At 41.5% G+C, this 20,935-nt stretch overlaps 1 protein-coding gene across 1 annotated transcript; it reads left to right on the forward strand.

Moving 5' to 3' along the window:
• Window positions 1–1,539: 1,539 nt before the first annotated feature.
• ETV3 (ETS variant transcription factor 3) lies at window positions 1,540–15,474 on the forward strand. Its single transcript, XM_051993733.1, has 5 exons — window positions 1,540–1,827; window positions 3,731–3,793; window positions 4,424–4,661; window positions 5,841–5,956; window positions 10,609–15,474. Exons 2-5 carry the CDS (start codon window positions 3,748–3,750, stop codon window positions 11,772–11,774), a joined length of 1,566 nt encoding a protein of 521 aa, XP_051849693.1. The 5' UTR covers window positions 1,540–1,827; window positions 3,731–3,747; the 3' UTR covers window positions 11,775–15,474.
• The last annotated feature ends 5,461 nt before the right edge of the window (window positions 15,475–20,935 follow it).

Raw genomic sequence — 20,935 nt, forward strand, 5'->3', positions numbered from 1 at the left:
ACTTTATACTTGGACTATCCTTCTGGTTGGTCTCCCAGTCTCAAATCTCTCTCCATTGCAGCCCATCTTCCAATGCCATTAAAGTGGCTTTTCTAAAATACAGGTGCGACCATGTAACTTCTCCCTCCCCCATTCAATAAATTCCAGCGCCACTTCATAGCCTCACAGGATCAAATATAAAATCCTTTGTTTGACTTTTCATGAAGGGGGGAAAGAGCCCTTAACAACTTGGTTCCTTCTTACCTTTCCACTCTTCTTATACTTACTTTTCTCCACATACTCTGCAATAATCCTCCTGCTGTTTCTCAAACAAGACACTTCACCTCCAGCATTTTCATTGACTGTCCTCCATGCCTGGAATTCTCTTCCTTCTTATCTGTAACTCTTGGCTCCCTTCCAAGTCTCAGCTTAAATCTTACCTTTTGCAAAAAATCCTTCCTTTTTCCTCTTAATGCTAGTGCCTTCTTCCTGTGGTTATCTCCAAATTATCCTGTATGTATCTTGTTAGTACATAGTTTTTCGACTGCTGTCCGTTAAAATGTAAGACCTTGAGGTCAAGGACTGTGTTTTTTATTTTCTTTTATCTCTATTGGGGGCTTATTAATGCTGTTAATAGACTTACATTCTATAGGAAAGCAACTCGACACGACGAACATACTAAACACATCGCTCATTGTGGGACTTGGAAAAGAGTGCACACCTCAACTTAGTTCAAGACTTTCGAACCTCTATAATGAAGTTTTGGTTTTTTGTTTCTTTGTTTGAAAGTAGAAACTAACAAAGGTAAGTTTGCTTCCTGATTGCAACAACCAAACTTAGAGTCCTTTAAAAGACAAGCCTACGGCTCTCCATTCTTAGGCCGTTTAGAAAGGGAAAATGGAAAGAGAAAAGAGATGGTGCTCCAGATTGGGTTAAGAAAGGAAACACGATTTCCAATTACACCTGGGCAGTGCAAATTATTTTCTGACTAAACCGATGGCAGAAGTGAAAGGTGGCGAGAGGCCATGTTTCCTTCTCGTCTAAGTGCTGCTGGGGATCGAGGGGAGTCCCTGTCTGGCACTGAGGAAGGGTCTGGCGGGAATGAGGGGGAAGAACTTGTTTCTTTCCAGGCGTCTGGAGATCTGTATGATCTGGGGGTCTTTCCAGGGATCTGGAGGCCTGTGAAATCTGGGCGTTTATTTTCTTGTGTGAGAATCTAGATTCCTCCTCCCTACTTCCTCGAGACCCTTTCCTCTTCCAAGATTTCGAAGGCACCGCCCCCTTCCCTTTCCCCTTCACGCCCCACCCCCGCCCCCGTACACTAGCTCGCACACGCACAGGCTCGGCACGCGTGGGCATGGCAAAAAGACCCCTCCCCGAGGGCTACGTCACGGCCCAGGGAGCCCCGCCGAAGCTCCTCCAGCCTCCCGCCCCTCCCGATGTCTGCCTCTAGTCTCGCCAGCCCTTAAGGCGTACGTAGCGTGCCCCCGCATCATGACGCACCGCCTCCCGGACTGGGGCGGAAGCACAGGGCTGGGCGGCGAGGAAGAGGCGGAGTGTGGGCGGAAGTCGCTGTCTGCGGAGAAGAGAAAGGAAAGCGAGACGGGGCGGAGGTTAAGTGAGGAAGAAGGAGGCTGGGGGAGGCGGGGAAGGGGATTGTGGCGAGAGGCTGTGCAGGAATATGGGAGGGGCTTGCCTTTGCTTTCCAAACTGCCTCCTCCCTGCTTTCCCGACTAGGGGACGGAAGTGACGAATCCTCCGAGAAGGTCACTTCCTGCTGGGGTGGATGAGGAGGAGCCGGAGACGCCGCCGAGGAGACGGGACCGAGACGGACCGCGGAGGAGTGTGGTGAGTCCGACCCCGGGATTGGGGGCCCTGCCCCCTCGCAGTCTTTGCTTCCCGGGTTCCGCCGTGCCGGCTCTTCCCCGATATTAAGACGCTCTCCCCGCCACCCGCCGGGCCGGTGCCTTCCTCTGTGCCTGCCGCCCTCGGACCGGAGCCGAGGCCGCCCCCCCGGAGCAGCAGGGCCTCATCCTGCGCGGGCTCGGGAGCCCCGGGGGTGGTGCGGAGCCCACGGGCCCGGGAACGCAGCGGGGCCGCCACGATTTGTGGCGGGGGTTGGAGTCTGCGCTCAGTCCTGCAGAGGAAGCTGCTCGGAAGCCGGGGGTCGGGGGGAGGGGAGGGGAGTGGCGCGGTCCTGTCAGCCCCCACCCAGGGGGCCCAGCAAGCTGTGGACCGCCAGCTGGGAACGGGATGGCCCAAGCTTCGAAGGGCTGCGAAGACAAGTTTGGAAGTTGGGGAGGGAAGTCCCAGCAGTTAGTTGCTGTAGGTATGCGTTGGAATGAGGAGGAGGAATTGGGTTGTCAGGTAAGGGGACTTCCTGGACAAGTCATCGGGGAATCATGGTCGCGGCTCTGGGGATAGTCGAAGGAGATATCTCGGCCATTTAAAGGATCTTGAGATGAGCTAAAGGGGAATTTGAGGGAGTTGAGAGTTGTGCCGGGAAGCTTGCTGGAAGGCTGGAAAAATTACTTTTTCCCACACTCGATATCGAGATTGGGGGGCGGAGGTTTTGCTACTGGAAAATGTTTAAAAGTAAGTCCTGTTTCTGACCTATATCCTCCTGGCTGTTATAATCTTTCGTAGCGATTCTAGAAGTTTTTAAATGGGCGGAGGAAACAAAATGAAAGTTTGGTTTGGAAAATCTTCTGAAAACGTATAAGACTAGGATTTCCACACCCAATCCCCTCACCCCACCCCCAGGCATCGAGACACCTATACTTCCACTAGGTTTCTGCCGGTGCGGTTTATTGATTGATGAGTGTGCTGGGATTGGTGACGGCGTTAACCTCTACTTATGGAACTGTAAGGAATGGATCATCTGCCTCCATCTCCCGAAGTTCTCTCCTTTCTTGCAGAGGGTTCAAGGGAGGAATGGTACTTAAAACTAAGTGAAGGGAAATTTCCTTGAGGACTCGAATGAATTCGGCCTCATATTTAATGTTGGGGAGTAGATGCTGGGAAATATCCTTTTTTTCCCTTCATACTAAAGGGAGAAACTGTAGAACTACTTTATAGCTCATCTCCAAATTTTGCTATGTATATATCTTCGCGGTCCCCCCCCCCCCCAATTCCCTGGTGCTAAGTGACTGTACATGTGGTGTGTTTACTTCCTGTATCCCGGGGTATTTTTTCCGAGGTGGGAGGGGGTTGTTTCTGGCTAGAAGTTCTCCTTCCCCATGCTCACATAATCCAACTGAAGAAATCAAAATCAGATGTGCATTCTTGAGTGGGAATAAGAAGGGTTTGGATTTTTTTTCCTTTCCTTAAACTGGTACATCTGGTGAGCTCAGGCTTGTGTATCTTGGCATCTGGATCTGTCTAGTAATAGAAGACAAACTGTTTGACTTGTTTTGGCTGCCTTTTTGGACCCGTCTCACTCTAGCCTTCCCTTTCTACTTTTGAAGGGCCGGTCAGGAGGAAGAAAGCAAATATTAAAGACAGTGTTTACACTTTGTGGTTTAAAGTCAGGTGAGAGATAATTATGGCTCTTGAAGCTGATGACCTAGGGACCATCATTTGTCGACTTGGGGATTAACAGTGTGGAGGTGACAAGTTTGGAGGAAGAAGACTCGCTAATGCTGGGAACAGGAAAGATGGGGAAAAGGAGAGTTGGAAAAAGACTATACAAATAAACCTAGGCAAGATAATAGCTTCTTAAAGTAATTGTGGCTTGTGTCTCTTTTAACAGTCAGCAGGAGGGAGAAAATGAAAGCGGGCTGCAGCATTGTGGAAAAGCCAGAAGGAGGTGGAGGTGAGCCTTTTCTAGTATATTGGGAATGTCACTTGGTGGTTTCCCGTTTTCTCCACTTGGGCTCTGTCCACACCAAGTGCCAAACCGTGACTGACAGCCTCTTGGCTGGTGGTTGCTGCTAGGACAGTTGTAGGCTTGTTTCCTATGGATGTGTATTTAACATGTCTGTTCACCACACCCTTGTCCTAGACTGTAGAAACTTTTTCCTCTTAGAGCCACAATTCCACTGTTAGTATCTTGAGACAAGGGTGGATAACTTTCTTTTTTTAGAAAATGTCCCATTATTTCTGGTATATTCATTCCATTTCCCTTTAATCTCTTCAGAACTTAAATGCCCTCACATAATGTAGGTATAGGGTTTAGAAACATAGAAAGGATAGGTAAGTAAGACACCTGAGCTTTGCTGACAGTTTTTCCAGGAATCGTGATTGCAATAAAGACATGTAACTTTTTTGTCCCTTCTTATTCCCTAATGGACTAGTCCCAGTTGTCTGAAAAGGTGTTTAAGGTATGTTTGCTCAGCACTCTAGCATCCTGATCTGTGGAATGTAAAGTGGGTAGAGGTGCTGGTATTTTTAAATAGCTCTCAACTTCTTTAGTCTTATCCTTTTCTTTCCCTCTGATCTTAAGGCTACCAGTTCCCTGACTGGGCCTACAAAACGGAGTCATCCCCGGGCTCCCGGCAGATCCAGTTATGGCATTTCATCTTGGAGCTACTTCAGAAAGAAGAATTCCGCCATGTCATTGCCTGGCAGCAGGGAGAGTATGGAGAGTTTGTCATCAAGGACCCAGATGAAGTGGCCCGCCTCTGGGGCCGAAGAAAGTGCAAACCACAGATGAACTATGACAAGCTGAGCCGGGCCCTCAGGTAAGAGAGGGAAAATGTCCTGTACCTGTGAAGCTTTAGGTTAGGAGGCAATCAGACAATTTGGGAGACTAGGCATCTTGAGGAATAGTAGATGACAGTTGGCTAGATAAATTCCTTCATGACTTCAGAGTGGGAGCAGAAGAGCACCTGATTGTAAGTAGTGAAGGTACAGGAGGAGAAAGCATATCTGTGGGTATCTGTAGGAGGAGATTCCAACTCTGTTGGCACTGGATCCTGACAGGCAACCAATTCTCAGTGGGCGAGAGGGTGTGGTGAAATAAGGATTGGAGTTCATTTATAATCCTGGGGATTACTTATAGGGTGTTTGGTTTTGTGCCTATCTGTTATTTCTCTTCTTCCTGACCTCTCAAAAGGAGCCTAATGAGGGCTGATTTGGTTATCTTATACTGTGATTGACAACTATCCATAAACAACATATTTATTTGGAGTTGTCAGTCCATAGGTTATTTAATTGTGACCTTCCAAGAAGTCCAGAGGTTGATTTGTGTGAACTTCCTCCTTATTCATTTTACCCTTGTCACTCTCAGTTTCAGCTCTCTTTTATCCCTCAGGGTTTAAAGGGCAATTTATGACTTGTCTAGTACCGTTTAAGTGTCTGAAGGTACCAGTCACTCTTAAAGTGCTCTAGTCCTTCACCTTTGTTGACCCTGAACCCACATGTTTATCCGCCAGCTTTGTCTGAGCTCTATAGATCCTTTGAATCTCTGAGGTTGAGGCTGCCCAAGCTGGCTGCTGTTTTCCAGATCAGGATATACCATTGTTTGATCTGTCACCATAAAACAACCCTGCATTCCATTCCCTATGTTATAAGCCTAGGCCTCCCAACTTGCCACACTGTGAGTGTCTGTGCTGCAGGTTAGTTGTCTGCTCTCACCTGGGCTAGGCAGACAAAAAGATATAGTATATGTATAACGTAGCCTTCTGACTGAAGTGGGAACAGGAAGGAAACTGGGTTTAGAGCTGTGGCTGGGGAGATGAGGAAAGGTGGTTGAGGTAAGGGTAGAGTCGAAGGACAAAGATTCTTTTGCTTGCTGCCCTTCCCATCCGTACCCCCTTTTGAAATAACACAGCCCTTTCTTTTGATTATTAAAAAAAAAATTTAGCATAAGCTTGAGGGATCTGGAAGATGCATTAATATGCATATTTGTTTTTTGATAGATACTATTACAACAAGAGGATCCTTCATAAAACAAAAGGCAAAAGGTTTACTTACAAATTTAACTTCAACAAGCTGGTGATGCCCAACTATCCATTCATCAACATTCGGCCCAATGGTAAGCACCAGTTCTTTCAATGGAGAAAAGAATGAGAACTGAAATGAAATCTTAAGTTTAATACTAGCACTTCTAAGGGAAAAACTTAGGACTTCCTTGCTGTTCTTCATAATAGTTTCTTTGGAAATTTCTTTTTTAAGGTTTTGGTAACTTTTTTTTTCCCAATAGACACAACCCAACACACTTTTAAAAATATATTTTCTCCACAGCTGTTATTGTTAATAATATTGAATATTGATATAATTGGCCAGAGGCTGCTTTTTTCTTTTTTTTTAGATAATTCACTTTTCTTATGATTTTTTTAAGTACTGGGTTTCTTAGAGATATTATATGTTCTCTAAAGAAAATGATTTCTAACTCTATTGATTTTTTTTTTAAGTGCAGACTCTAGAACGTGTTTAACTCCCTAATAGCAACTAGAGTCTTTATAAACACTTCCGATTTTCTATGAAACTACCAACTTACCTTATCAAGTGAATACAGTCAAAACCACAGTGGCCTCAATCATGTTTGCAGTGAAAAGCAGAGTCTTTGATGGAGGAGTGGGGGGGGGGGGGGGGAGGGAGGAGAGGCGGGGAATAGAAGAGTAAAAGCTGGGCAGCCTGAGCTGTTTGGGTTCCTTGCCTTCTCTTCCCCCTGGGCCCCCAGGGTACATAAAGTCTTTGGTAGAGTTTCCCTTAAGAGCAACCCAGGTAACAACTGTCTATGGAGACCTGGCTTGGCACAACTTAGAGGCCTTATTCCTCTGTAGATCTGGCAGACCCAGGAGTTGAAAACTGAAAGGCTTTTTACCCCTCCGCAAAGATGAAAATAGCACCACTACCCCACAAATTAAATTGCAATTAAACAGTTTCTGGCCATTCCATCAACTTCCAACTTGGTTGCTTTGGGTGGCAGTGGGAAAGAAAGCTGATCTTGATTATGAAGGTAATAGAACTTCCCAGAGTAAAGTTTGTACTGGAACTGAAAAATTGGAACCGGGGAGTGGCTGAAAGAGAATAGAATGCCAAGATCCATTGCAGATCTGTAATTACTACACACAACAAGTTAGGGCAGTTTTAGCCTGACGCTGCTATCATTACTGTTCCATCTCCCTTTTGCTAGCCACTCCCTCCTGTCCCTGGGGCATGCATTTAAAAAAAAAAGTTGGTATTGGAATGCATCTCTCTAATTACAACCTGTTTTCTTTCCTTATGCCTGGGGGAGAGGCGTTAGGAAATCAAACCTGTTTTGGCCACTGGAATCTTGTTTCCTCTATTTCTCACTCTAGCCCCTCCCTTATGCACCTGGTTTGGGTGGGGAAAGGGATTGGATCTCACTGGACAAAGAATCACCAGTAACCTCAAAGTCAATCTCTTCCCAAATCTCCATTTCCCTCAAAACTTCACTGACAAAACTGTTTGAAACCACCTTCTATTTTGAAGCCAGCATACAAGAAATAATCTGTATCATGCATTGGACTCCCCATAAGGCAATAGGGAATTCATCCAGTGGCTTAGAGGTAACCTGCATTTTTCCAGGTCTGAGAAGGGAACTATAATAATAATCTCTCCTTCCGGGAATCTCTCCCCTCCGCGCGCCCCCCCCCCCCCCCCAACCAGTAGACTAGTGGAAGTAAAAAAGAGCTATCTAACTACCTGTATTGAATTATATGAAGTTTTCCCACTAATACAAACCCTTTCAAATCTTAACCAAAAAGTCATAGGTAAATCATGAAACTACTCAAAATTTTTAGATGTAATGCCTGATTACTTCAGGGGGCTGAATATGGGCATGGAAAGCTATCCTGTACACAATATTCTATGCACAAGTAGAGTTTTGTTTAAGAATTGCTCTTACCTATATCCCATAAATTGTTTTTTAAGAGTCAGTTAGATTTTATGATTGTCTTTTCCAAAGTTAGAAGGAAGCTTACAAAGAATATCTAACTAGGAATCAGGAAATTTGGTTTTTATAGTCTGCTCTGACACAAACCTCTACCTAAGACATTGCTCTGTACGATGAGTGTTTATTGAATTGTTGGCTGAAAGCAAAACTTTGTCAATTAATAAACATTTATTAACTACCTATGTTCCGAGCACTCTGCTAAACCTTAATTTGTTCATCTCTATTAAACTGAGACTCGGATTTATGTTTTTTAAAGTGCGTTTTAGCTTGTTAGTCTTAGAATTCTCTAAGATCTCTATGGTCTCAACTTCCTAAAGGAAGAGAAATCCTGGAGTATTGAGCTCAGAATATTTATGATGATAATCAAGATCCTCCTTAGCATCTTTTAGTATCTTCCTCTATACCAAACTTGAGTACTTAATCCTCCAGTTCTTTACCTTTCTAGCTATAGTCCTCATATGAAGAATTGTTAGAGTTAGCCATATGGATGTAAGCGCTATTTAAGTAAAGTCATCTGTCCTGCCTGACAGATTTTTTTTAGTATTTTAGAAGTTATTAAAACAGGCTAGAACCTTTTTTGAGTTAACTGCTGAGCAGGATGCTAGAGAAATGATTAAATTGAGTATGAGATGGTCATATACCTTAAAAAGTAGAAAACCATTGATATTTAACCCCACTTTAATAAAAAAAAATTCATGAGAAAATATTTAAATACCTTCTAAATTTAGGCACCTCATTCTAAATGCTAAGCACCAAATTAGGTATTTTAAGGCATGTAAAGGGGAAATAGCATATAAAAGATGGTCTCTACCCTTGAGAAGTTATCAGTTAGGGGCATTATTTCCATGCCATAAGTTTCCTACTTGGATCCAAGTTCTTACACAGACAAGTTCGGGAGGGGAAAAAAATTTATACTGCAAACATAGTGATAAGTATGAAAACTGCTATCAAGGAATTTATATTCTACTGGAAAACCTTGCCTATATACAGATCAGTAAATATAAGGTAAGGTAGCACCTGAACTGAATCTTAAAGAAAGCTAAATTCTAGGAGGTAGAGAAAAGAAAAAGGAGGGCATTGCAGACACTGAAGTTGGAGGTAGAATATTGAATATTTTACAATTCATAATTTAGTTTGGTTGGAATGTGTAGTATAAGGGACAGGAGCCAAATTGTTAGGGGATTGAAGTGCTATTTGAGGAGCTTGTTTTTTTTAGTGACACTGGGTTGATACTGGGGCTTTCAAGCAGGGGAACAACTTGATGAGATCTGTGCTTTAGAAAGGTTAATTTGGTCTGTGTGGAGGATAGATTGAAGAGAAGAGGGATTGGATGACAAGAGGCCAATTAGGAGGCTATTATTTGTTGAAGGAATAAAGTTTGGTGGCTGTGTCATGCAGGAGCTGTGTTGCCTTTTGGTTAATGACGGATACCTATGTGATTCTACGTGGTTTGCAGTTATTATCCATGGTACCAGGTACCAGGTACCAGAATCATAGAATGGCTAGTTAATGATGGTACCTTTCCATACTTTTATTGAACTTAAGTCATAACTCTGATACTTAGTAACTTTGTGACGATGAGCAACTTAACTACTTAAAGTCTCTGAAACTCCTTTTTTCTCATCTATAAAATGATAGTGTTTATAGTATTTAATACAGTTGAATAAGGTCATCCTTTTTTTAAAAAAACATTAAAATACTTATATAAGTGAGTTATTGTCATGTATAATTGGATTCTTTTTGTCATTTGTTAATTATCCCTTTACTGTTTTCTCCAAGTTGCCACATTTCTTCTTATTTTTTTCCTAATTTTGCTTTAGAGTGGTAGAGTTTCAGTGATGATAGGAACTATAATAATCCTTAGTTTAAAACTGCTGACCCATCCTCAAATTTTTTCCTTCACTGTTGGTTTTTATCTTAGGAAATTTTGCTGAGAAGTTGATATGTAGTTAGTTGTGGGAAAAGATGTGGGAAAAGGTGGAAGTGAATAACATTGTGCTGGTTTTTCCATTCACAGCTCATTTGCTGCAGACAAACTTGGGAAATCGAGCATGTGCTGGATCTTCTTGCATCCTCTGTAGAGCATGCCTAGGAATAGAAAATGCCATTTAACTTGCTAGAGGAGTAATTTTTATATCATCAGAATTGTAGAGACCAAAAATATGCACAATAGAATCACTATTGAATTCACATGGTATCTCTGAACTCATGAGTTAAGGTTCTTTAACAGATCTTGACTATGAAATTTAACACATTTCCTCCAGGTGTCTCCATTTGCATACTCTCAAAAATGTAGTCTTATTCAAATACCTCATCCAAATATGAACTGAAAGGTATGTGGTTCTTTAAAGCACTCCTCTTCAGACCCTTGTTGGTAGAAATAGCCACAAATAAGAGAACTGGGTGCAAAGCTTGAACATGTAGAGACACCTTTTGTATCTATCTAGAATTACAGACAAGTTCTCACTTTCCATTGGGTTTGGGTGAAAAGAACCAATAAGAAAACCCTAATTTAGCCTTAATTGTGGGCCAGATTTTTCATTTGAGAAATATATGTCGTGGACAAGAAACTTTTTGCAACTTAACTAAAATGAATTGCCTAATAGTAGAAAATTACCTGGTAGTAAAAAAAAAGGGGGGGATTCTATGGCATTTAATCCCAACTATGAATCTTCCTATTGTTAAAAAATATATAATATATCATAAGTAAACAGTGATGCAATTAATTGACTAGCCTCCTTTTTCTTTGTTTTTCCCTTTCCCAGGTGTAGTACCCCAGAGTGCCCCTCCAGTACCAACAGCCTCCTCCCGTTTCCACTTTCCCCCTCTGGACAGCCATTCTCCCACTAGTGACGTGCAGCCAGGCCGATTCTCCGCAAGCTCCCTAGCTCCTTCTGGGCCTGAATCCTTAAGTGATGGCAGTGAACGGAAGGCAGAGATTTCGGAGCTGGAGGACAGTTCTGCCGAGTGGCGTAGAAGTGTGGATCTCATGACTTCCCGGAGTTCAGTCACTAGTGGAGGAATTAGCCATCAGAAGCGCAAGCCAGACATCATGCTCCCTCTTTTCACCAGGCCTGGAATATACCCTGATCCCCACAGTCCTTTTGCTGTTTCTCCACTGCCAGGTCGTGGAAGTGTCCTCAATGTCCCTATCTCACCAGCTCTGTCCCTTACACCAACCCTCTTCTCCTACAGCCCCTCCCCAGGTCTAAGCCCCTTCACTGGCAGCAGTTGCTTCTCCTTTAATCCTGATGAAATGAAACACTACTTGCATTCACAAGCCTGCTCAGTTTTAAACTACCACCTAAGTCCCCGGACTTTTCCTCGTTATCCTGGGCTCATGGTTCCACCCCTGCAGTGCCAAATGCATCCAGAGGAACCAGCCCAATTTCCCATTAAGCTCCAGCCACCACCTGCTGGGAGGAAGAACCGGGAAAGAGTAGAGAGCAGTGAAGATTCAGCAGTTACTGTCACTCCCACTCCTCCAAGGATCAAGGTGGAACAACAAACTGCAGACAGAGAACCTGAGAACCAAGAGCAGCCACTAAGAGAAAAAGAGGAACAGCGGGAAGAGCGCTGTGTACCCAGTGGGACCATAGATGAAGAGGGTGCCTTTTTTGCACGCCCTGCTGCACCCCCAGCCTGGCCCTTGGTTCCCCTCAGCAGCCCAGGTGAAGAGACCCCAGAGTTGAATGAAGGTAGTGAGGACAGATCTAGTAAGGATGCCCTGGCAATAGTTGAGTCCAATGCCCCTGAAAAGAAAGAGGATGCCTTGATGCCCCCAAAGCTTCGGCTAAAACGAAGATGGAATGGTGACAGGGAAGCCAGAGAGCTGAGTGAGAGCAGCAAGATTCATTGGAATCTTTCTGGGTCTCCACCCCTCATTGCTGGACCTAGGGGGGTGGCCACAGCAGCCGCTGCTGATGCTTAGTATTGAAATTAATTGGGAGCTGTTTATACTATAATTGAATACATGTATTTATGTAGCAAGGTTGCAGGGGTGGGGTGGGGAGGGAGGGAGGTAATTAAGCTGGTTTGATCATTCTAGAGAATAGACTTCTTGTATTTTTATGTTTTGGGGTAGGGGAGGGGTATCCTTTTTGTTGTAAATTAGCAGGATGTGAAAAGCTAAGTTGGGGGTTGGGTTGGGGAGGGTTAAATAGGGGAGGGAGCAGGGAGCCTCTGTCCCCTGGTAAGGCTTGGACTTTTGACAAGAAAACTCCCAAAAGACCAAGACACTTTGGTCATGTTAGTGATAGCTGGGGATCCCAGACAACTTGGTTTTCTATTGTATTTATATAGAAAAGTCATTAATGAATTTTCCTCTTTTTATGTTGAGGGAAACAACAGGAAAGGGGGGTTAGGGGTGGGAACAATGAGACCATTAATTTAGCCTGGAAAACTTTTTTTTTCCATTTTTGATTATTTCAAGGGAAGGGCAAGAAATCTTACAGTCTTATTTGGGAGTCAGGTGTGAATTTGTTTTCTTTTTTAAACAAAGTTTTCAGGAAACCCTGAAAAGAAAAGCCAGATTATAGCAGGGCAGAGAGGCAACAGCAGCAGCTATATGTGTCTGGAAGCTCTGCCCTTTGGAAGGGCTGCTAGTTTCTTTAGGACTTTTCACCTACTCTACCTATTAAAAGAAGCCATGAGGAGTTGTAAACTCTCTTTCAGGGAAGAAAGAAGAGGGCAGGAAAAAGTGGCCTGATACCTTTTAAGAAATGAAAAACAAGACAAGAATTACCCCAATTTTTCCTTTCTAGTTGTGGTTTGGGAGAGTTTGAAGTATGATTGTGAGTTCACCCAGAAGTATGATAGCATTATTGAAAATGTCTTTCTATCATGTCTGGTTCTCTTAATATTTTCTTAAGTCAAGCCTTAATACACTTTACAAAACACGGGTCTGTTGGTACAACCTGTAGAAGGGCACAGACAACCTTTTAGATAACCCAGGAATGTTGGAATATAGTTAGGTTTGCCAGTTAGCATGTGAGGATTTAGCCCTGCTCTATCTCTTTATCCTAATTTTTTGGTATTATTGGGTTTGGAAGGAGCAGGGTGGTGAGCAGAATTGTGGGAAGCAAGGACAGAGCTGAAATATCTTATAAAATGCAGAAAGTTGATGTGGGTGTGAGTAGAAGTGTGGTGAAACTAGAGGAGGTGGAGAGATAGCAAGAAATATATAAGACAGAATAAAAGAAAAGGCCTGGTAATGATAAGAGAGATTTTCTGTCCCAGTATAAACTTAAAATATTTGCCATGTGCCCATTATCTGGAGTAATTCTGGTTCTCATTGGGCCGCATTGATTTAGCCCATCCTGTATTCCAAATTCCGCTAACAGGTGTGTTTTCACACATACACACTGAAGAATGTTTTCAGAAGCTCCTCCAGAGGAATAGAAAAGCAGATGATTAGAAGAGAAAATTGAGTAGTGGTATATATGAACTAAAATTACACTACTATGAAATTAGATCAACTTGGGACAGCATTGCAGAGATGGTTAAAGAAGATGGTAAATAAGGGTCTGGGAAACATGGAAAAGCTCAGCTCCACCCCACCCTAACTCAGCTGTATATAGTACGATGATGTGTTCAAAGTGTTTTTTTTTTTTTCTTTAAAAAAAAAAAAAACTTATTGGAGAGTACCAGATATGAGAGGCCAAGAAAAGGGTTGGAATAGGTGGGTGTGATTTGGATTAAAAGTTTCCAGAGGGATGGCTTGAATTAATGTTAGCATCTTGATTCATCTTCCAGTGAGCCATCCTGATTTTATATGCACCCAGTTAACTGAATCAAAATCAGTAGTAAGTGACTTGAACTTTCCCACTCCTCAGGAAGGAGCCTTGATCAATGAGGCCCTGGCCAGGCTGCAAGGGGACCTTTGTTCTTGGCAATGACATCCCGTAGGTTGCCTTTGGTACCTATTGTGGGTTTTTTTTCTTCTCTCAGCACCTTGACTTACCTCTGAATTGGAAGACATGCTTGGGGCGAGGGGGCAAAATGCTACTTCTAGGTATATAGGAGGCTGTCTGGCCATCCCCCTTTCCCATATCCATATCCCTTAGAAAGGGCCACCAGGTGTCGGTATGAACTCAGGAATAGATAACTCGAGGCCTTTTTTAAAAAAAAAAAAAATCCATAATGCATATCTTTAACCCCCTAGAACCCAAGTGCCAGAATTCCTAGATGCTGCTTCTGTTTGAACAAAAATTCACTATTTCACACTTGAAAAACACTCAAAAAAATGTTCAGCTCCATGAAAATTGTTGTTTGGCTTTATGAACCTGTTGGTGTTTAATCTGTTTTCTATGATCACCATTCCGCCTGTTAGTTTATTGATTGCACTGTGTGCTGGGATTTGGATAGTCCCTTTTTCAGAGCCAAACGGGCTTTACTCAGGTTGTCAGGCAATGCTGACGTCACTGATGTTAGAAGTGGTCCTCAGGAAGGTGGTGGTTGTGGTGCTAGGACTGGAGGGGACTTTGAACCTCTTTTTCCTAATCTCTTTGCAACACTTCAGCCCTACCTGTTATAAGTCAGACTCCTCCCAGCCAGGGACAGTGACATCAATGTCTAGCAGCAGCAGGTGGAGGATGGAGAAATGAAAACAAGGGTGTTTTCTGTTTGTTTGTTACTTTATTTTTTTTCCCAAATTCCATTGTGCCAAATGTTTGAACTTTGACAAGTTTAAATCTGTTGACATTTCAACATCCACCTGTATTAACAAATCAAGAGTATATTCTTGTGAGCAGTTGGCTTTTATAGCCTTAGGGGGAAAAACCTGTAGAGAAGAGACTTAACGGCATCTATCCTTATGAAATAGCTCACTGTATTTTAAGGGGGTTAGGGGTGAAATATAAACACTTTACCAAGGCCCACTCCACCCTCATCTCCATCCTGTTATCACAGGGAATTACCATACCTTAGTTTAGTCTTCAGTGGGCCAAGAAAAACCTAAGAAGCATTAAGAAAAACTATAGCCAAGGTTTCACTTCTCACCCAGCAGGTGGAGTCCAGTGGCTGGTTATCCCTTATTTTTTTATTTATTCCATAATTATGTTTTATGGCTTTTCTTGTTTTGTTTTGTTCTTTTTATAAGCAAGAATAACTTTACTTTTTGTCTTACAGATCCTACATGGTGTTTGTTTTGATTTTTATCTTTTTGGTTTAAAAAGAAAACATTTTAATCTGGTTGTTTTAAAAAACTTCTGGTTTTAGTTTCTTTTTTGAAAAAAAAGAAAGCTACTAAATGAAATTGTTTTGAGACCTTTAGGTATATTCTTTGATTAGAATTGTGATGCAGGGATTTGTGAATGAGATGTTCACTTACAGAAGATGACTTGGTTAGGTGTATCCACTTAAGCAGAATAAAGTGTGTATATGTACATAAAAATGTAAGTAATCTTAACTCCATTGTGCAGTGCCTTTTAGATGTTCCACTTTCTATAAAGTCTTCAAAAATTTGCATATATATATTATATATATATGATGTAATGTTATAGAAATATATGTATAATATACATATTTTTTTCCAGGGGTATCTGATAGCTCTGTATTTTGTTATGGAAGTTGAAAGAAAAAAAGTATTTTACCTCAAATTAAAAAGTTAAATAAAATACTTTTAAATAATGTCTGCTGAGTTTTCATGTTGGAATTTCATCTGTCATATGTCCAGTGACAGCAGAACCAAGATTATAAAGACTGGAGAGCTTTAGTCCATGATACACTTCCCCTTTTTCTTTCATATGAACTTTTTTGTTTTTTCACAATGAGTGTCAGTCAAGTATTAAGTCCTTACTATATGACAGGCTATGTGCTAAAAAGAGCTGACAATTCAAATATGACTTTCTGCCCTCAAAGGAGTATGCATATGAATGAAGGAGGTCACTTCTACATATAATCAAGGAACAAAAGCCAGGCTGAATAGATGGAGAAAAGCCGAAAGGGGATGAAGAAAAAAAACATCGAGAAGGTGGTATATGAGCTGAGTCTTGGAGGAAGCCAAGAGGCAAGGGGGCAGATCCTTACAGGGAGGGAGATGGGGACAAAGGCATGGGAGTAATTTGTATATTTAGTAAGAATAGGTCAGCAGCTAGACTAGTATAAATGGAAGGGAGAGGAAGGTATAAAACGAAAGCCAAGAAGATTCATGAAAAGCCTCAAATGCCAAATAGGCCTTCTGTTTGATCCTGGAGGTAATAGATGTTATGAAAGCTAAACACGAGATTTGGCAAGGGTATGTGGGCTAAGAAGTGAAGACCAGATTGTGAGCCAGGGTACCTTGGATGGTAGTGCCCTTGACGGGAGTTTAGAAGACAGGACGATTTAGAACACATGTTAAGAAGCTAGAGGATGCTACTTCAAAATTTTCAAGAGGCTGTTGGAGATTTGTGACTAGCTCAGCAGAGAAATCAGACTAAATATATACATCTGGGAACCATCTAAGAGATGATTTATTGAATCCCTGAGAGCTGATGAGATAATAGTATTTCATATAGTGCCAAATGTGCCAGGCCCTGTGCTGCTGCTACAGATACCTCCTCTGATCCTCACGACAATCCAGGAAGCTGCGTGCTGTTGTCCTCATTTTCCAGCTGAGAAAACGAGGCTCACAAGTGACTTAGCCAAGTTAAACAGGTGGAGTCACATTCAATTTGAACTCTGTCTCCCTGACTCCAGACCTGGGACTTGTATCCACTGTGCCACCTGGCTTCTAGGTCACCAAGCAGGACAGTATGGAACAAAAAAGAAACAGCCAGCCTTGTGGGATACACATCATTACCGAATATGCCATGGACAACCTGGATACTGGTCATAAAGGTTGGGGACTGGGTAGAAAACAGCCCCATAGAAATCTAGAGAGAAGTGACTGGCAGAATAAAATGATTAAAAGAGGCCTAGGAGAATCAATTGAGAAAAGGTCATTAGACAATTAAAAGATCATTTGAGTAACTTTGGAAAGGGAAGTTTTGATTGAAGATTAAAGGCAAATTGCAATTTAGAAGAGAGGAAAAGAAGTGGGTGCACTTAGTATAAGTGGCTTTTTCAAGTTTAGCTGAGAAAAATTTAGGAGAAGGAGGGTTAGGTATTAAATGGACAAAACTTAAGATCTTTTTAAGGATAAGAGAAATGTGGAGATTAGCAGGGAAGGAACCATTGAATGGGAAGAGACTCAAGATGAATTATAGAGTAGAGATGAAAGTGGTATGTGCTTGACTAGAAAAATTGAAAGGGTCCAGATTCAAGGTTACTCGTGAACGAATTTGCCTTGGCTAAAAGGGCCACCATTTCATCTGAGATCAGAATGAATGAAATAGAGTGAGAGATGTCTGAATGATGTAAGATGAGAAAAATTGGGGGGGGGGGGGGAGAAGAAAGAGCAATTAACAATTGGTCTCAACTTTTTTCTGAAGTTATGAGTCATCCTCAGCTTTGAGGGTTGAAGAAGGGCACTCCCTGCCTGTGTGAGGCTTGAGGGGAAATGTGTTTGCTTTGCTGTGGTGAAGGCCCAGTTGAGATTAGATAACACATTTGTATTAGACCAATTAGCAGTTTCATGATTTCCTCCAGCTCTGCTAAACAGCGCTGGAATGGGAGCGAACAAGGTCATAATCTAAGTAATCTGGGGTTGAGGCCTGGCAAGACATGATTAGACAAGAGGGCAAGAACATGGAGGGTGGTGGAAGATAGTGTAGTATTGATCTAATTCACTAAAGGGTCATGAGAGGAAGAGATTGTAGCTGATATATATATTTGGAGGTGTGGTGGGGGAGAGAGATAAATGATAGTTTGGGGAAGAATTTGGAAGTGGAGGGAATAGAGTTCATCACGAAGAATGATCAACCGTCAGCAGACTCAGTAAAATAGAAAAAGGAATGATAAAAGATTAGGATCAGATAATTTCAGAATCATGAAAATAAAAGTGGAATACATCTGCTAAACTGGGGTGTTCCCCAGGATTCTGTCCTAGAGCCTCTTGTCTTCTCCTTCTATACTATTTCACTTGGTGATCTCAGTTCCCATGGATTAAATTATCATCTGAATACGCATTCTCAAATCCAGTCCTAACCTTTCCTTTGACCTTTAGTCTCACATCTCCAACTGCCTATTGGGCATCTTGAAATGAATGTCCCCTTGACCTCTTGAACTCAACATGTCCAAAACTGAATTCATTGTCTTTCTCTGGTAAATCTTTCTCTCTTCCCAACTTCCCTATTACCATTGAGGATACCATCACCCTTCTAGCCCCCTCAGGATTCTAGCCTAGGTATCATCCTCAATTCCTCCCATTCCCATATCCAGTCTGTCGCCAAGTTCTTTTTATTTTACTTTATCTCATAAGTGCCCCACTTCTCTCTTAGGACGTTGCCATTCGATATGATCCAGGCCCCCATTCCCTCACACCTGGACTATTGAAATAGCTGGCCCGTTTAGTTTCTCCTGCCACAAGTCTTTCTCCACTACAAGTCCATTCTCTAATCAGCTGTCAAAGTGATCTTCCCAAAGTATAGATCTACTTATATTCCACCTTTCACCCCACTCCATCATTCTATGAATTCTAGTGACTCCCAATCACCTTCAGAATCAAATATAAAAATCTATGTTTGGCATTCAAAGCTTTTCATAACTTGCCCCTACCCTGCCACATATAGATAAGTTTTAAAAAACATTTAAAAATTAGGAAATCTTACATCTTACTTGCTCTCATTACACTACAGTCTAGTGACATTGATCTCCTTGCTGTTCCTCACACAAAACACTCCATTTCTTGACTCTGGCATTTTCTCTGACTCTCCCATGTCTGAAATTTTCTCCCTTATCACCTCGGCCTCCTGGCTTCCTGGTTTCCTTCAAATCTCTTAATATGAGATTTTCTACAAAAAGCTTTTCCTAATCTCCCATTAATGATAGTGCTGTGCCTCTGTTGATTATCTCCAGTGTATCCTGTATGTATCTTCTTTGTACATACTTGTTTCCTCCCTTAGCATCTGAGGTCTTTGGGACTGATTTTTGCCCTTATTTGTATCCTTAGTACTTAGCATCATGCCAGTTACATAGTGGGCCCTTAAATGTTTGTTGCCTATTTGTGAGTGATAGAAAAAGGATATGTATGATCATTTTTATGTGTAGTTAAAATGGAGTACACAAATCAGTTCCAATAGAGCAGTAATGAACTGAACCAGCTACACCCAGCGAAAACTCTGGGAGATGACTATGAACCACTACATAGAATTCCCAATCCCCATATTTTTGCCTGCCTGCATTTTAGATTTCCTTCACAGGCTTAATTGCACACTATTTCAAAGTCCGATTCTTTTTGTGCAGCAAAATAACTGTTTGGACATGTATACTTATATTGTATTTAATTTATACTTTAACATATTTAACATGTATTGATGTCAACCTGCCATCTGGGGGAGGGGATGGGGAGAAGAAGGGGAAAAATTGGAACAAAAGGTTTGGCAATTGTCAATGCTGTAAAATTACCCATGTGTATAACTTGTAAATAAAAAGCTAGTAAAAAAATAAAATAAAATGGAGTACAGAAGTAGGATATAGGAATTGGGCAAATAGAGGTACAGAGAAGTTAGGTTATTTGAGGGTAAATCAATATATCTGTTAAAAGTTCACTAATATGAGGGTAGATACTGGGATGGAGAAAAAAAAACTGAGCCACAATCTCAACTCTTTGAGAAAGAAAGGAGAATATCTGAGAAGTCTATAAATAAGTCATCAGAATTGGAATTGGGTGCTGAATTTATGTACTGAAAATGTTATGTAATGAAGGTGGCAGAGAAAGAGTAAGGAAAAAATATTCTCTGATTTGTCTACTGTGAGAGGTGCCCCATGAGCAGCTAGGTGGCTCTTTGGATAGAATTCTGGGTCTGAGTCAAGAAAACTTGAATTCTAATCTGGTCTCGGACATTTACTAGTTGTGTGATCCTCAGCAAATCATTAATATTGTTTGCCTCAGTTTCTTCATCTGTAAAATGAGCTGAAGGAGGAAATGACAAAATCATTCCAATATCTTTGCTAAGGAAACCCCAAATGAAATTGTGAAGAGTCAAACATAACTGAAAAACAAATAATTACCCCTCTATGGTAGTTAGCACTGTGCTATATAAGCTTTTGAGAAGGACTCTGACCTTCCACCTCATACTTGGATTCTCTGAAAATTCCATCAGATTCACAGATCATAAGCGGTCTATTCTTTGACTGGCAAGGAAAAGTGGGCCTTAAAGTTGGCAGAAGTAATCTGTGTCTAGTATCTGTACCTCTGACTAAATAGGAAGAGTACTTGTTTTATTTAATCTAGTGGGAGTGGGATCAAAGTGTAAGGTATTCTCAGCTCCATGTGAAGAAGAAATTTTTTAAACTCAGAAGTATTGTCATATAATAACATATTCCACCTTTATGATGACTTGGTATGGCATAATAGTTTATATTTTCAAACTTTATGACATCAGGATTGATTTCTGAGACTTTAATGACTTTAGAAGTCTAGTCCAACTTTCTACTTAAATTACAAAAAAGTTTCTTGACAAGCTGCCTTCAAGTTCTTGTTTGGAGAACTTCAACAAAGTAATTTATTCCTGTCCTTTTCTCTGTTCCATTCTAATTTTTTGCATAGCTTTACTCATTGAAAAATTTTCCTTTTTTGACCTGAAATTTGTCTCCCTGTAATTTTTCACCCATTCTTCTTATTTCCATCCTTCAAAGTCAACCACAATAAGAATTCTCTCTTCCACATGACCGTCCTTCAAATACTTGAAGACAACTCTCCTGGTCCCAGTTTAGTTACTATTCCCAGTTAGTTTTTCAAATCAGTTTTGTAAGGCATATTCTCAACTTTTCAAATGTCCTGGTTACCTCTAGCCTCAAAAGTAGAATGACTTTCCAGTTGTCTTTCAGTATACTAGTTATCAATTAATCAATATTAAGTGGCTAATATGTGCCAGTCTCTGTGACAGGTACTAAGGATATAAAGACACAAAAAAATCATCCCATGCTTTCAGAAAATTTGCATTCTATAAATGTAAATATAAATATGTGGATATATGCAAAATAGATACAAAATGATTTTGGCATAGG

This window comes from Antechinus flavipes, chromosome 4 (assembly GCF_016432865.1).
Source record: "Antechinus flavipes isolate AdamAnt ecotype Samford, QLD, Australia chromosome 4, AdamAnt_v2, whole genome shotgun sequence".
NCBI classification, from domain to species: Eukaryota; Metazoa; Chordata; class Mammalia; order Dasyuromorphia; family Dasyuridae; genus Antechinus; species Antechinus flavipes.